The sequence below is a fragment of the Phodopus roborovskii genome, unplaced genomic scaffold, assembly GCF_943737965.1.
Source record: "Phodopus roborovskii unplaced genomic scaffold, PHOROB, whole genome shotgun sequence".
Classification (NCBI taxonomy): Eukaryota; Metazoa; Chordata; class Mammalia; order Rodentia; family Cricetidae; genus Phodopus; species Phodopus roborovskii.
This window is the reverse complement of record NW_026126469.1, coordinates 23,249,856-23,266,435: the sequence shown is the minus strand read 5'-3', so window position 1 is coordinate 23,266,435 and position 16,580 is coordinate 23,249,856. Positions and strand designations below refer to the sequence as shown.

The 16,580-nt window shown below is 41.5% G+C and overlaps 1 protein-coding gene across 1 annotated transcript; it reads left to right on the top strand.

The window, feature by feature from the left end:
• Positions 1-924: 924 nt before the first annotated feature.
• Positions 925-7,636, top strand: Tex55 (testis expressed 55). Its single transcript, XM_051191621.1, has 4 exons — positions 925-1,852; positions 2,654-2,800; positions 5,254-5,316; positions 7,592-7,636. Exons 1-4 carry the CDS (start codon positions 947-949, stop codon positions 7,634-7,636), a joined length of 1,161 nt encoding a protein of 386 aa, XP_051047578.1. The 5' UTR covers positions 925-946.
• Positions 7,637-16,580: the final 8,944 nt, after the last annotated feature.

Below are 16,580 nucleotides of genomic sequence, written 5' to 3'. Positions count from 1 at the left end.
TGGTTATAAGTGGAACCTGAAAGTGGTAACTAGTCCCCACACTGCCTGAACCTGCCTAGAAAACAAAAGAAAACAGAATACAAGAAGACAAATAGCTCTAGGCACCAGTAAAAATCATGAGGCCTCATTGCTAGTCTGCTATTGAATATTAAAAATGTGTTATATATTTTATGGTGTGGAATATTTGTTTAATGCAAAGATGTGCTGCATTCTTTTCTGTTGGATTTGTTTAACTCTGCAAATCTGTGTTATTTTGCCTGTCTAAAACAGCTGGTTGGTCTAATAAAGAGCTAAACAGCCAATAGGTAGGCAGGAGAAAGAATGGGCAGGACTGGCATGTAGAGAGAAATCAGGGAAGAACAGGATTGAAGAGTGAGAAAAGGAGGGGAGGAAGATGCTAGGGGCCAGCTACCAGTGGGGCCACACAGCCAGCCATAGAGGAAGAGTGAAAGTATGACATACAGAAGAAAAAGAAAAATCCCAGAGGCCAAAGGTAGATAGAATAAGTTAAGAAAAGCTAGATAGCAACAAGCCAAGCTAAAACCAGGCATTCGTAAGTAAGAATAAAATTCCATGAGATTTATTCAGGAGCTGGGTGGCAGGTCCCCAAAGAGTAAAGAGGCAAAAGAATAAGAGTGAAAAATAAACCAACTACACTAGGCAATGATGGAGATTCCATGTTGCTTGTCTATGTGCTTCACCTCTTCTCAGGAGACAGTGTCTCAGCTCTTGTTCTCCCTGCAGTAGCCCATGGGCAGTCTTCCTTTTGAAAGTGATGGTTGTCCAGTCATCAGCCAGATAGCCACCCACCTACTCTGAGCCGCCTCAGCAGAGGCAGAACAAAGCCCAACAGAATCACAAGCTCAAGGAAGGTTGCCTAGACAACCCGGCCCAGACCCCACCCATGGTGCCTGGCAACTGAGGCCAGTCAGAGGTGCAGCAGAAAATGGATGAGCCTCCACAAGAGGCTCCAAATGGATCCCAGAACCATGAAGACACAGACCAATCCCCAAATAACCAGAAGAACTACATAGAAGGAGGAGAAGGCCAAGCTCCTCACAAAGGTTCTGAACACCATGGGGTTGGATCATCTGAGCAAACCAGTGACAAGGCATCCAACCAAGCTGCTAATGAAGGGTCTCAAGAGACTGACCAAAGAACTTCTGAAGAGGCTTCTCAGCCGTCTGAGTACAGAGCATCTCAGCTTGTTGACCGAAGGTCATCTGATCATACTGAGAGAAAAACTTTGGAGTCACCTAATCAGCAATTGCCAAGCCTACTTGAGGGAAAAGCCTCTGAGAAGCTAGATGACCGAGTGTCTTTGCTTTCTGGTGAGAAAGCTTCTGAGCAGACTGACCAAGGAACTTTGGAGCATAGTGACCAGACCTCATCAGACCAAGCTGAATATGGAAAGGGTCAACGCCTAGTCTACAATGAAGCTGATTTCCTGCCTGAAGATTACACTGATCAACATATGTTTAGTGAGGATGAGGAAATGGACTATGGTAGTGTGAGCCATAAAACAGAAAAACAGGCTGACTACCGCTCATACTACAAAACACTTGCCCAGACTAAGAACCGATCATTATCTGAAATTGATGACAACAAAGAGGTCAAAGAAGCTGACTTCAAAATACAGCCTTGCACGTTTGAAGATAGCCAAGCAGACCTCAGATCCAAGGTCTCAACTGCCGGAGAAACAGAAAGTGCAACCACTATCCAAGCTTACAACCCGCCTGATGCTGAATTCACCAGCGATTCTCAGTTCTCATACGAAAAACTGCCCTCCATCACAACCAAAGTGTACTATTCCTCCAGCCAAGACAAATTTCAAACCACAGAAGTCACTACTGTAGGTAAAAGGGACATCTGATACCTGCCTGGGAGGTTGGAGGTCATGACAGGACCTGTGGGGTTAGGAACAAGAACACGCTAAATCAGAGATGAGTTATAAGCCCATGTAATGTCTTACATGCAATCCATAGGTTTCAGGAAGAATGTGAAGCAAAAGATATGTTGCCTCCCATTTATCCTCAGGCCTCTCAGGAAGGGTCAGTGAACCAGGATTTGGAAAACCAACGGTCTTAGGTTACACTACTGACTCTGTGCTAAGTCATTTAATGTACTAAATCATTTCCCACACTGGGTTTCTACCATAGCAAGGAGATTTGAAGTTAACTGGAAATCCCTGTGTGAGAGAAGATATTTAAAGTAGAGAAACCTGAAATGCCCTCACACTAAGTTTTGAGGTGTTTTATAGTGCTTATAGATGAGTTGGGTATCTCAGAGAACTGGCTCTGAGGATCATAGGTAGTTTATGGTTATTAGGGCAGATATATTTTCTTCTGTGATATAACCACTGGTAAGTTACCCATGCTTCTGTCAATAACCTTTTGCCCATGCTCCTGTAAGGAACCCTTAAGTCACACACATGTATGCATACACACACACACATGAAAGTATCATAGCCAGTATCTTACTTAATCTTACTTGGTGTTAAATCTTAATTCTTCATTTTACTTTCATCAAACCTCGATCCCACTGATAACAACAGCAAAAATAAATAAATAAATAAATAAATAATAAAAAAAGTGCTATTACTTTTAGATTTATTTTTAAATGGTAAAATTTTGGGGTAATATTTCAATTTCAGGATATTGTTACAGAATTTGAACAAAGAAAGAGTTCTCAGAGACACAATCAATCTTATAGGAGGCGGTTTCCTCCCATCGTTTTTGAAGACCCTTATCACGTGGCACTCCGCTACATGGAAAAGCACAACATTCTTCAGATATTCCAGGTAAAGCTCTTTATTCTTTGGGTTTGGGTTTGGGTTTGGTTTTTTTGAGACAAGTCTCTTTGTAACAGCTCTAGCTGTCCAGGAACTCAGTCTGTCGACCAGGCTGGCCTCAAACTCACAGAATACTGGGATCAAAGGCATGCACCACCATGCCCAGCCAGGTAAAGCTTTCAGTTCTTAACCTCTCTTCCTGGTTGTAGACTTTAAACATGGTAAAAGAAAATTGCTGGTAAAGGTGGTGATGGGAAGCGCGGTCTAGTTCAGAAATTAGTGTTTTAACCAAAAGGAGTCTAAGAGAAACACTGAGCAAATGATAGCATGACTTTAACTCCATCAAAGACTTAAGGAATGGTAGTTGGGGAAGAATTTGGCCAATAATTAAAGTTTTAGTTTAAATATGTTTATGAAAAAAATCAGTGAAAAATGAAATTGAAGGGATTTTTAGACCTGAGTCTTCAAACATGCAACATTCTTTAGAGGAAATAGTAGAATTAATATATTTCTTCCAGTTCCTGAATTCATAAACCTCATGGATCCCAGGAGTTTCAGTAGGAGCTTCTTTTAAATAGGTATCTTGAGCAGAATGGAACTACGAGACATTGTGGAAGCTGTAATTTGGTGGGTTGTTTTTGTTCATCAGGTACATTTCTTTACACATTACTATTATTGGACATATAACATACATATAACACTGTGTGTTTGGGCTGACTGTTTTAGACAGGTGTAAAGGTAGACTAGTTTGTCTCTAATGAACAAAAAAATAAAGTTTGAAGTAGGGTATAGAGCAGTGGTTCTCAACCTGTGGGTCCTGATACCTTTGGGGGTCAGATAGCCTTATCCCAGGGATCACTTAAGAACAACAGAAAACACAGGTATTTATCATGTAGCAAAATTACATTTATGAAGTAGCAGCAAAAATGATTTGTGATGAGGGGGCAGCTCAACATGGGGAACTGTATTAACCGGTCACTGCATTAGGAAGGCTGAGAGCCACTGGTATAGAGGAAGGAATACCACACTCTATGAGCACCACCACTCAGGTTCTAAGTTGGTCCCATCTCCATGAGCTGGGGGATATTGCTTAGCTTCCATGACTCTTGGACTCTTCGTATAAAATAGGGATTTAAAAATATCTATTTCATTAGCTCTGCTTTGCAATGCAGTGCAAGTGACTAGGTTTCAGCCTTTTATCGGAGAACTAGTAATTGGAAAACAGAAGGAGGGAATGTATTTAGGAAAGCAGTTTGGGGGCTAGCAAGATAATTTAATGGATTTAAAGCCCTTGCCTTTTGATCTACGAAGCCTAATGATCTGAGTTCAATCCCCAAAACCCATGTAAAGATGGAAAGAGAGAACTTACTCATAGAGCTGTCCTCCAAGCTCCCCGCATGGACCAAGCTACACACACACACAAATGCACACGTATACACACACTAATACAAGCTCTCTGCATGTATCAAAGTACACACAAGCTAACATGCATACACATGCATATACATGAATATAAGCTCTCTGCATGTGCAAGGTTTACACACACATGCACACATGTACATACACACTAATACAAGTTTATTACATGGACCAAAGCACCACACACACACACACACACGCATACACGCACACACATGTAATAAATTTAATTTTCTTAAAATTTTTGACCATTTTAATTTTTCAAATTAAAGAAAATAATGCTTATTAACACAATGATATTAAAGAAAATAAATTGTCAAATATGCATGTTGTTAATAACAATATATATGAAGGGGCTGGAGATGTAGTTTAGTGAGAAAATACTTGCTTCACATGCACAAGATCTCCAGAACTATAAAATCAGTCAATTAACTAAATTAAAAATGCCAAGTATGTATTGAATATGTGATTGAGTGATACAGGTATATTGAGCATATTTGATTATATTATTCCTGGAATGTACCTGATTGTTATTCCCTGCAAATGAAGATGTGTGCTTGCTATATGATAACATTTTGAGTTATTCAACAACAGCATAAAGTATGGAAACAGGTGTCATAAATCTGAGATAGCTTTCCTCATTCAATATTAAAACTAAACATAATTTTCACATTTTAAAGTCGGGCATTTTGGAAGATTTATATGTAAATCCCCAGTGTTTTCTATTCAAAATGCCATTCTTTAGTTTTTAAGCAAACGTTTTATTAACTGATCATCTAGCAATATCAGAGTTCTCAAAAACTACTTCTCTCCCACCACCTAATTGGTCTTGGGAACAACCAAAAATATGCATTGCTTCTTAAATTAAAGTTGTTGTCCCTCCGAATCTGATCTCAATTTGCCTGATTTCCTCCAAATAAAGAAAGTAAGATGTTACTTGGGGACATGTGAAGAATGTCTTTAACTACGATATGTCCTCGGGTAGCGGAGGGCTGACTGCAGATCTCTAGGAGCCAAGTGTAGTGTGTTATGCTTTCTCTCAGCAGATCACTGAGAACCTAGTCTACGAAAAGCCAGATGATCCCCTGGATTTCATGCTAAGCCAGGTATGGAGTGGGGGAGAACATCCATTCTATTCTCCTAATCGGAAAACAGCACATACACAGGCAGATGAACAAAGCAAACCATGGACAGCTCCAAGTCATTCTTATTAAAGTCCTGAACAATGTTCAGGATGGTGGCTCACATTCTGAATGACAGTGCTGAGGAAGTGGAGGCAGACAGATCTCTCTCTGTGAGTTCGATGCCAGCTGGGGCTACATAGTGAGACCCTGTCTCAAACTGAAAAAGAACATCCCAGCATCACAGAAACCTCTCTCCTCATGACTTCCCACAAAGGAATTGCTTATAGTATAGACCTTTATAGTAACTTGCTGACTTTTCTTAAATTGCTGCTGAACATGAATTATGAAACACTGTTGTTGAGACCTGCGAGCTCTCTGAACTGTCTTTGAATTGCACCATCTACACTCAGTTCTGTTTTTGTCTTACCTCTTTTCCCCAAAATTATGTCTGTGAGATGGATCCATCTGTTGTGTGTAGCTATTCATCCCTTTTCCACACAACATGCTATTTCATCATGTAGAATACTATGGCTGAGCCATTCTCTTTTCTATGGGTGTGCAGATTATTTCCAATTTTGAGCTATTGCGAAAAATCTTGCTGTGAGCCTTCCCATTCATGTTGTTCAGTGGTACATTGCTCTTGGCTGTATACTTTAATCACTGAATTGTAGAACACGTGTTTGCTTAGCTTCAAATGGATTGCTTTCATTTTCCAACGTGAGAGTACCAGTTTGCACCCCTACGCCCTACCCCAGCTCCTCCACAGGTTTACCAGTGTCCCTGTTGCCACTGTATTTAGCCTTGGCTGTTCAAGTAAGCACATAGTAAAATTTACAGTGCCCTTTTGCCTTTTCCTAGCTGATACGTACTTCATGTTTTTCCATCTGTTTACTGGCCATTTGAAAGCATGTATTTTTCCTATAGTATTGCTTCATGTCTTACTCCTCAGAAGCAGGCTTCTCTATGTCCTGGCTGTGGGTGTTTAGTTAATCAATTTTTTAGTATATCCTTCCACACTCTGTCTCACCCTCTGCCTCTTATATTTTGATGAGCAGAAATTCTTAAGTTTAATGACAAATGTAACAGTATTTTCTTTATGATTGACACTTCCACTGTCTTATAAGTTCACCCACATTTGACTATGGTCTCCTACATTCTGTGTGTTTGTGTGTGCAAAATAAAGCAGGGTTTGTTTGTTTCTTACCTTTCTCACATATGTCTACTTTGTTTACAACAGAGTCTCTTTTTGTTTTTCTGGACTGTGCCAGGCTAGCTGGCTGTGAGTGTCTGCTGGGAACTCTCTCGACCTCCTGTAGGAACACTCTATCTCCCTATCCCTATGGGAACACTAAGATTAAAAAGCCCCTGCCTCACACTGGGCTTTTATGTGGATTTTTAACTCAGACCCTCATGTTTGTGCAGTGAGTACTTTTGCTTTTACCCATCTCCTCAGCCCCTGTAGAAATTTTATCACTGGAATGAATTAGAAAAAAACACTACATGAGGACTCAGTAAAATACTTGCTGTGTAGACATGAGGACCTGAGTTTGGTCCCTGGCACTCACATAAAAAAGCTGCCATGCTTTTTCCTTCCTTCCTTCCTTCCTTCCTTCCTTCCTTCCTTCCTTCTCTCCTTACTTTCTTTCTTTCTTTCTGTACTCTGTGTATCTCTGGCTGCTCTGGCAATCACTCTGTAGACCAGGCTGGCGTCCAACTCACAGAGATCCACTGCCTCTGCCTCCCTGAGTACTGGGATTAAAGGTGTGCATCATCACCTACTTCTTTCTTTCTAAAGGGATCCTCTTGTTTCCACCCATCCAGCACTTTAATACTTCAGGGAGCAGTTTAGTAACTGTTGTTATCTTAGGCCAGTGGTTCTTGACCTGTGAGGTCATGACCCCTTTGGGGGTCGAACGACCTTTTCACAGGGGTCGACTAAGACCATTGGAAAACACAGACACTTACATTATGATTAATAATAATAGCAAAATCACAGTTTTTGCTGATCCTGGGGCTGTAGTTACAGGCAGTCCTGAGCCACCAGAGTTTGTGCCTTTAACCAACATGCCATCTCTCCAGCCTCTTTATCTCTACTTTGTAACTCTTTATATAGAGATGACACTATGTATCCTTCATTTATGGAATCTAATTATTTCTACTCAGCCCAAGGATTTTGTGTTTTAAATTTCTACATATTTAACATCCACAAGATGTAGTGATTCCAAATGGAGAATGTCTCAGTTCTTCTTCTCCTCAGGTACAGGAGATGATCAGATACAGAGATCAGCAGGGGAACCTCTGAAGACGAACCTCTCACCAGCGCTGTGTTCTGTCATCCACCTCAGCGCAGTGCTCTGCTCACTGGAAAAATGTGTTTTCAGTAGGCATATATAAGCTACCTTTGTAAATTTCACATAACTAGCATAGATCTCTCTGGATAATCACACAAAATATACACATTATGGCTACCCATGCGTTGACAGTTCAGTACTTGCTCCCACAAAGCCTGAACTAGAGTAAGGTCAGGTCTCAAAAGGGACTTATTCTCAGCCTTGCCAGGCAGTGGTAACACACGCCTTTAATCCCAGTACTTGGGAGACAGGGGCAGGCTGATCTCTGTGAGTTTGAGGCCAGTCTCCTGGTCTACAAAGCTACACAGAGAAACCCTGTCTCAGAAAAAAAACAAAAACAAAAAACAAAAAACAAAAACAAAAACTATTCTCAACCTCTCAGAGAACATGAGGACCTCACATGGCTCTAAGCTGCTCACAAAATTCCAATCAGAAAATGTGTGGGAAACATTTTTATTCTTTTAACAAATGATTATTAGTGTTACAGGTGTTTCATATTAACAGCAACGTAATGTTAATCACTGCCTGCTTTTTTTCTGCCGTTGGTGAATGAGAATTAATCTCCTGGTTTTTAGCCTACATATATCTGTGCAGGGGAGGCAAAAAAAAAAAAAAAAAAAAAAAAAAAGTCACTTCCTCATCACCTTTATCCCCTAAAGAAATCTATATCGTGTGGAATGTGCAACCAGTCCAGCTGGTATTTAACAGCAAAGCGCTTTAACTCAGTGTATCTGCTATGAGAGTATCTGTCCAGAAATCATACTTGAAATGATTGTTTGATTCTGCTTTTGTATGTCAAATATTTTAAAACTTTCCTGTATGAATAATGAGGCAGACTTGACTCTTTATCTTGTTAGCTAATGATGTGCATTGTCATAATTATACTTGTTTGGCATTCACACACAAACTCTGCTGTCCTGTCACTGACACCTATGTCTCATAATTATACCCCAAACATTCCTATGTGGTCTCAAGATTGGTTAGCTTTTCCTTTAAATTGTTCATGAAATGTGCATATGTTCAAACTCAATAAATGTTCTCTGTGCAAATAATACCTCCTGCTGATTGTCAGCCTGGAATATGATATGAAAGCTGATCAACAAACAGCAACCTATGGAATAAACTACAGTGATGTAAGCTGATTAGATGGTCAAACAAAATAACCTAAAGACTGAGAATCCATCCCTATTAGTTGTGATAGAAATATGCAGGCTACAACGCGATGCCTTGTTAGTGTTGGATCTGTACCAGGCTAGTGGTACACAAGTCTAATCCTAGCATTTAAAAGCTAGAGAAGGACAATCTGTAGTTAAGACCAGTCTGGGCTGTGTAACAAGATGATCTAAACTACAAACGGAAATGAAAAGAGGCTGATCAGATGGGTCAGTGCATAAAAGTGCCTTCCATAAAAGCCAGGCAACCTGAGTTCAACCCCTGAATCCCACAGTTAAATGAAGGAACTGTCTCAGTGGGGGGGGGGGGAGTGGAGTTGTCCTCTGACCTCCACGCTATCACTTGGTGCACATGTCCCACCATGACCTCCCCCTATTCACATGCATCATACATAGGCCACATACAGACCATCACAGTAATAAATAATAATGAATTTTTAAAAATCAACTCTAAAGCATTGAATTTAGTTTTTTGATGTTTAGCCCTGGTATTAGACAGTTTTACTGAGTTTCTAAAGGCAGAACGCCCCAGATCCAACCACTCTGGCAGCAGCAGCCACACCCTTCGGTTGTCTTTGATGCCTGTCACAACCATCATTTGTGACCTTCCATAGTGAAGCAGTGAACCAGAGAAGATGAGCTGGCTGTGATTGTTTCTGCACATAGTTACCTAAGAAAGAAGAAAATGTGCACAACACTTCACATGTCGTGACTCAGGCTCTCTACACAAAGGCATCTGGTACAGAAGATTTATCAGTGGGAGTTCCTAAGTGACAGGAGGTCCCTCACAGGCCAAGCAGAATCTGAGTGCAACTAGCTGGGGGGGGGGGGCAGAATTGGCTCACTGACTAAAGTGCAAAGAGGACAGAGTAGCCTTGAAGAATAAATATGGGGGCCGAAAGTCTCAGTGGGGAGTAAACTGAGATTGAAACACAAGGTTTATTTTATTTGATGTTTTGGGACAGGGTATCTCTGTGTAGCCCTGGCTGTCCTGAAACTCACTCTGTAGATCAATCAGGCTGGCCTCAAACTCACAGAGCTTCACCTGCCTCTGCCTCCGGAATGCTGGGATTAACGGTGTGCACCATCATTCTTGGCTTGAAGGAAGCTTTCAAGGATGGTTGTGGAATAATTATTCACAGAGTTTTGAGCTGTGTCTCAAGTATTGTTTTATTTTGAGATGGAAACAAAGTAGCCCAGACTGGCCTCTAACTTGTTGTACAGGTGAGAATGACCTTGGGCTCCAGCTTTTCCTGCCTCTTCCTCCCAAGTACAGATGCTTATAGGGATGTGTCACCATGCTGAGCTGCTGAGGTGCCCAGGGCCTCAGGCACGCTAATCAAGCACTCTACCCACTAAGCTATATCTTCAGACCTTCTGTTGTTAAGAAAACATATGAAAAGACACCTAGAATTAGAAGTGTTCTTATCAACAGGAGCACTGTCAATCGGACCTGAACATAATATTGATGGACCTCCCCTCACTCTACTTACTGATTTCCTCACAGTAGCAGAAACCAAATCTACTATTACCCTGCATTACCCCCTCCTACCCTCCTTCCTCCACTTCCCTCCCTTTCTATTTCTTTCTTCTAGGCAGAGTCTCACATGGCCCCAGCTAGCCTCAAATTGGTTGTGTAACTAAGGATGATCTTGAACTTCTGATGTTTCTATCCCTACCTTCCAAATATTGGAATTATAAATGTATGACCACACCCAATTCTTTGCCATGCCGGAGACCAAACCCAGCGATTCATGCATGCCTAGCAAGCACTATGCCAAATGAGCTACACCCCCAACCCTCCCCTCTGTTATTTATAGATTGTATTTCCCTGCCCTTTAGCACAGTGGGCAATGCAGGAGCCTCACAAAGAGAAAGTTGGATATCATTGGTAATTAGGGAAATGTAAGTTAGAGTCGCAATGAAACAGCACTCACATTTAGCAGAATGGCTGTGGTCAAAAAGAGAGACAGTAAGTAGCACGTATTGGTAAAAAGTCTAAAGAAATTAAATCTCCCATACCCTGCTGGTCCTCTTCCCTGATATTTGTGTATGGAGATGTGTAGACAAGTGTTGTTCCAGGGTACCTGTGTCCCAGAAGCAGTAACAATCATCACGTCAGCCATGTGAGGCTGTGGGTTGAATCCTCAGCCACAAGGAAGAAAAATATTTAATTAAGAGCATTGTGAGGGTAAAACTCAGAAAGAGCTGTGTTTTTGACATATGGCTGAGTCACTGGGGGAGTGCCTGTTCTGATGACCTTTACAGTTGTGTTAGTCATCACACATGGTCATCACCAAAACTGCCCTATTGAGGTTTAATAAGGATCAGGAGAAACAAATAGGCTGAATAGATGTTTATTCAGGGAGAAATAACTTACAACATAGACAGATGAACCCCAGCAGGTCCCAAGGATGCCTCTGGATGTTCTCCTGTCCCTGTGCTGCCAGCAAGAGACCTCCCAGAGCCCCCTCCTCAGCCTTAGTTCCCCCAGGTAACATGCGCCCATGTCCCCACCCCCCAATGGCCGTGGTCTGCCACCCCAATGGGTGTGGTCTGTGCCAAAGGTGCAGACAAAGTAAATGTCTCACTACACTGCCCCAGTATAAAACCACTCGGGTGGATGAACTATATATCCCTTCAGAAGTAGCACTGAGTTTATAGAGTTTCATAGGGAAGATTCGTGTCAATTTTTATAATAAAAATATAAGGATAATTCTCAAAACACAGAATTGTCCAGCTATTCATTGGTCATGTTTGAAACATACAATGAAACTATAGTAGAGCAGTCCAAATGATGTTGCTGCTGCTATTATAATTGTGTGTTAGTATATGATCTAACACACATCATATAATACCTTTTGACATACATAATAACAAACACATATAGAAAAATATAGTCACATAGGTGAAAAGAAAGATTAAATAAAGTAGAAAAACAGGGTAATATGAAATCCTGAGTTAAAAGGGCATTTAAATACAATGCCAAAATCAGAAACCATTAAGAGCTATACATAACTGACATGAGAGAATAAAACCTATGGGGTAACCGGAAAAAAACAATAATAGTTGCAACATACATGATGTATCAATATTCTCAAAATGTACCAAGTCTTCCTCAGGCTAATTTGTAAGCCCACACACATGGCCACTTAAAGAAGATGGTCAAGAACATGAAAGAAAATTTACTGAGGTGGATTAAATGAGAATGGTTCCACAGGCTCACGTATTCGAGTGAGCACTTGGTTGCTAGTTGCTGGAACTGTTTGGGAAGAATTAGGAGGTGTGGCCTTATTGGAGGAGGTGTTCTTGGTGGTGGGCTGCGAGCTTTCAAAAGCCCACATCATTCCCATTCTCTATTTCCCTGTGCCTCATGCTTGTAGATCAGACGATAGCTCTCAGCTACTATCTCAGGGTCATGCCTGCATGCCTGCTGCTATGCTGCCTGCCATGATAGTCATGGACTCTAACCTCTGGAGCCATGAACCCAATTAATCGCTCTATCTTATAAGTCGCCTTTGTCAAGGGTGTTTTGTCATGACAATACAAGCAATATAAAAATAACACATTCACTAATGAAAGCATGTAACTGACCAAGGAAATAGAAATTTTTTTAAAAATTAAAGGATTTTTAAGTGCCCTTTGATCTTAAGATCATACCTGAAAGTGAAGAGAAATGGGAACTTTCTTACACTATTGCAGGAAGCAATCATTTCCCAACATCTCTGAGATGCTCATCAATAAAACTTTTTAAAGTAAACATAGTCTTTAGCCATAAATCTACATTTTAAGTGTTTTTAACCAAGGAAATAATGAGTATTTAAAATCTTATGTTTTCTGCAACATTATTATAACGATAGAATTTTTTAATGACCTGAATTTTCAACCAGGAAAATTATTTCAAATTCATAGAACAGAATACAATACCCACTCAAATTATGTTGTAAAGAATCAGAGTTATCTCTCTGTATGTGATAAGTACATGTTCATGTGGGGTTGTGCACATGCACATGAAGGCCATGTATGTGGAGTCCAGAGGTTGACAGTAAGCACTTTCTGTTGGGAGCTGTGCAGCCTAGATTTGGGCCAGTATATGAGTGCTTGTCCAACAGGTGACCAGATGAGACAAAAGCCCACAGGCAAGGACTGTGGGCTTCTGGACAATGCAGAACACTGCTAGCTAAGACTGTTTGGCTGCACACTGCCTTCTCTCTTGCAATACTGGCTAGTTTCTTGGTGGTTTTAGCAACATTTTGTCTATCATGCATAGAATAGATGTGATCACTTTTTTTCCTAGTATATCTTCCCCTAAAATACTTTGGGAGCCTATGCTTCTCAGGTTTCTCGTCTGGGGATGCAAAGTGTCACTTCAGACCCCAGGAGCTGTTCTAATTCAGTGCTGACAGGATTTGGGCAGATCACACCTATTTCTGTAAATATGTTTTGAACAATATTGTTGTTCTTGAAAATGTGTGTCTATGTCAATCACCTTTAGTTTTGTAAAGATAGGATATACCTGGATCAGTATTTGGCCAAGCCTGCAAAATGATAAGTGTTGTTTTTAGTTTAAAAATGTTGATGTAAAAGTTGGGAACAAACAAAAAAATGTATTTGACATATTTGTTTTTGCTGGAGCTTACCACTGGAGGATGGGAAATCCTTGTTCGTTAGTATGGAAAAACATGCTTGTTTTTAATGTATAAATAAGGATGGCTGGAGCTATTCAGGGCCAGCCTCTTGTGGGAAACTCATCTGGTTATTTCTTCTCACTGACACCCCTTCCCGGTCCAAGGGCCTGAACCCAGGCTGCTGCTGAACTATAGCAGCTTTCCTCGGTCACTCTCCACCCTATTATTTGAGTCAAGGTCTCTCAATGAAACTGGAGCTCACTGGTTGAAAAGGCTGGCTCCCCAATGAGCTCAGGAAATCCACCTGTTCCTGTCCTCAGCACTGAGTTAGACATTTGCTGTCACATCTGCCTTTTTATGTGGGGGCTAAGGATCCAAACTTGAGACCTCCTGTGTGCATGGAAGGCAGTTTAGCAACCGAACCATCATCTCCTCCACCCGTGTTTAAGTGAAAACACCTGGTAGAGGAGACAATGGGACCCAGTCCTGTGGAGTGAAATGCAAAGAAGCCAGGAGATCAGGGTTTGTCTGCCCTTGATTCATGATGGGACTGTCTCGAACGAGGAGGCATATCCCAATAGTCCCTGAAGGAATGATTCCACTACAAAATGTTGTTTTCCGCTGAGTGAGGGGCTGAAGGAAATAGGTGGATTATTCTCTATCATAGCTATCAGACTAAAAATATGCATTAAAGCAGAAAATAATTTAGAGTAATACATGCTCAGCCTTAAATGGGGGGGGGGGCAGGGGCGGGAGGGAGGAGCCTGGCCCTGCCCAACTTAATGTGCCAGACTTTGTCAATGCCCCATGGAAGCCCTTATCTGTTTCTAGGAGTAGATGGGGGTGGGCTGGGGGGGTTGATATGGGGGCAGGAAGAAGGGAGGGAGGGAGAACTTTGGTTAGAATGTAAAATGAAATTAATAATAATAAAGGGAAAAATAGAAAAGCAAACACCATAGGACTGGCACTTTGGCCATGTGCTTTTGGCTTTCTTTTTGAGCATTTCTTATGCAACAATCATGTTTTTCCAAGATGGAGTAAAACTAACTCACCCTAAACCCTTCCAAATAAGAAAATCATTTTCTCATCCAATACTGCTCTAACTTGTTTGGGTGGGGCAATGTGGGCCAGGAACTCAACACAACAGCAACACCAGGCTTCTGTTCTTTTCCTTAAGATTTATTTTCACTTATGTGGCTATGTGTGTGCCTGTGCACATGAATGCAAGGGTCCACAGAGGCCAGAAGAGGGTGTCAGATCCCCTAGAGCTGGAGTTACAGGCAGATAGTTGGGAGCTACCAGATGTGGATGCTAGGAATTGAGCACAGAGCCTCTAGAAAATGCAGGAAGCGCATTTAACTGCAGAGCCATCTCTGCAGCCTGACTAGATTCTTTTATAAAAGGAAATTTAACAAGATGATGAAAAGGGAAGCAGGATTGGCTGTGAGCACTGCAAATATTAGACACTTCTGGGGATATGAGAGCAACTGGGAAGGGTCCCTCAGCAGCTAGAGTGGTGAGGAATCAGTCTGGCAACAGCCAGGAGGAAGAGATTGCTAGTGGCACCTGAGATGTGGACAGAGCACATGGGCAGCTCTGAGTAGGGAACATGGGCTTCACACAGTGCATTCTTACACCTTCACTATGCTTTCAGTTTCCAAGGGATGGTGTTTTAATGGCATGTTTCTCTTTGTAACGTTGTCATGTAGGTGCTGGAAGGATATGAACTTCAGAAACAATAGCAAAGTCTCCCATACCTTACCACCCAAATGGATTCCTATTAATAGTTGTTGAATATTCTTCCTAAAGTGGAAATTCATATATTGTTTTTAAAAATAAAGTTGTACAGAACTAGACAGGCTACTGTGTAAGCTGAGCTGTTCTGTTGTATTTTGCTTGCTGATTTTCATCTTTAGCTTCTATATTAATCCTGACATTTCATGAATATTCATAAGCATTAGCTGAATAAATGACTAAAACGTGTTCCTATGGTACTATTTGTACATGGATTCATTAACCATTGTGTAGAATTCTATTGTGTGACATATCCTAATTTGTCTAACCAGACTCTGGAACATTGAAGAGAAAGAAGGCTTTCAAAGGGATGTGGACATTCTATGTTGTCCCCTTTCGAAGACTAACTGCCTCCTATTGTCAGCCCTGCTCAGGAATTGGCCTCAGCTATGAAAATCTGTTTCCTTGGGTGACCCTCTCCTAAAGACAGATCATGGAGGACTCAGTGCAGAGCTCAGACAAGCCATCAGCCTCATCACTGCCAGGCCATGACCCAAGGCTGTCTTCCCTAGACTGGGCTTGAGCCTCTATGGGCATGGATCTTGGGGCACTCCCTAATAAGCAATGCATACTAATTCTTCCCGTTGAATAAGAAGAGCATTGCCTATGACAGGTGGTGGTGCTAATCTATGAGGAACTCCCAAGTCTATTGATGAAAGTGTTCAGTTCTTTCTAATATTACTCTATTTACCCCTCAACACTAGACTAAACTAACCATGCAATAGTCTTCATGCTGTGTGCATATGACTCAGTGGTCATAAAGGAAGGGACAAAGAGAAGCAAGAGAAAGGAAGGACCTAGTTTTAGACCTCAAATAATTACTTGATCCTGTCTCTTTGTGTTCCTCCATCTATGTTTCCAACTTTCTTCTCCTTTACAGTTGTTGTGGCATTCACTGTATGAGCATTACTTCATTTGCTGTCCCTGAGAATATAACCTGTGGTTACAGAAATTGAACCTAGCCCTGACCCTGTGCAAATGAATGAGTAGGGAAAATGAACAGGCTTCTTTACCACACAAAGCCTTAGAAGTTAATGATCCAGTCAAGCGAAGGAACATCCAACTAAGCACAAAAAAATCCCAAGTTTGTACTCCAGGAGTAAAGCTGACCCCGACATCAGAGATGTACATTCCACAGCTTCCTGCTCAGCTGGGCAGGTTCAGACAGCATCAGGCTCAGCCCATGTGAGATGCTCCTCCCAGGCACAGACCACCCTTCCCTGGGAAGGGCGCTGCAGAGAAGCAGTGGGGTAGAAAAGCACCTTGGGCTGGTGTGCACTGCAGTGAGTCGGCCGCCCAGG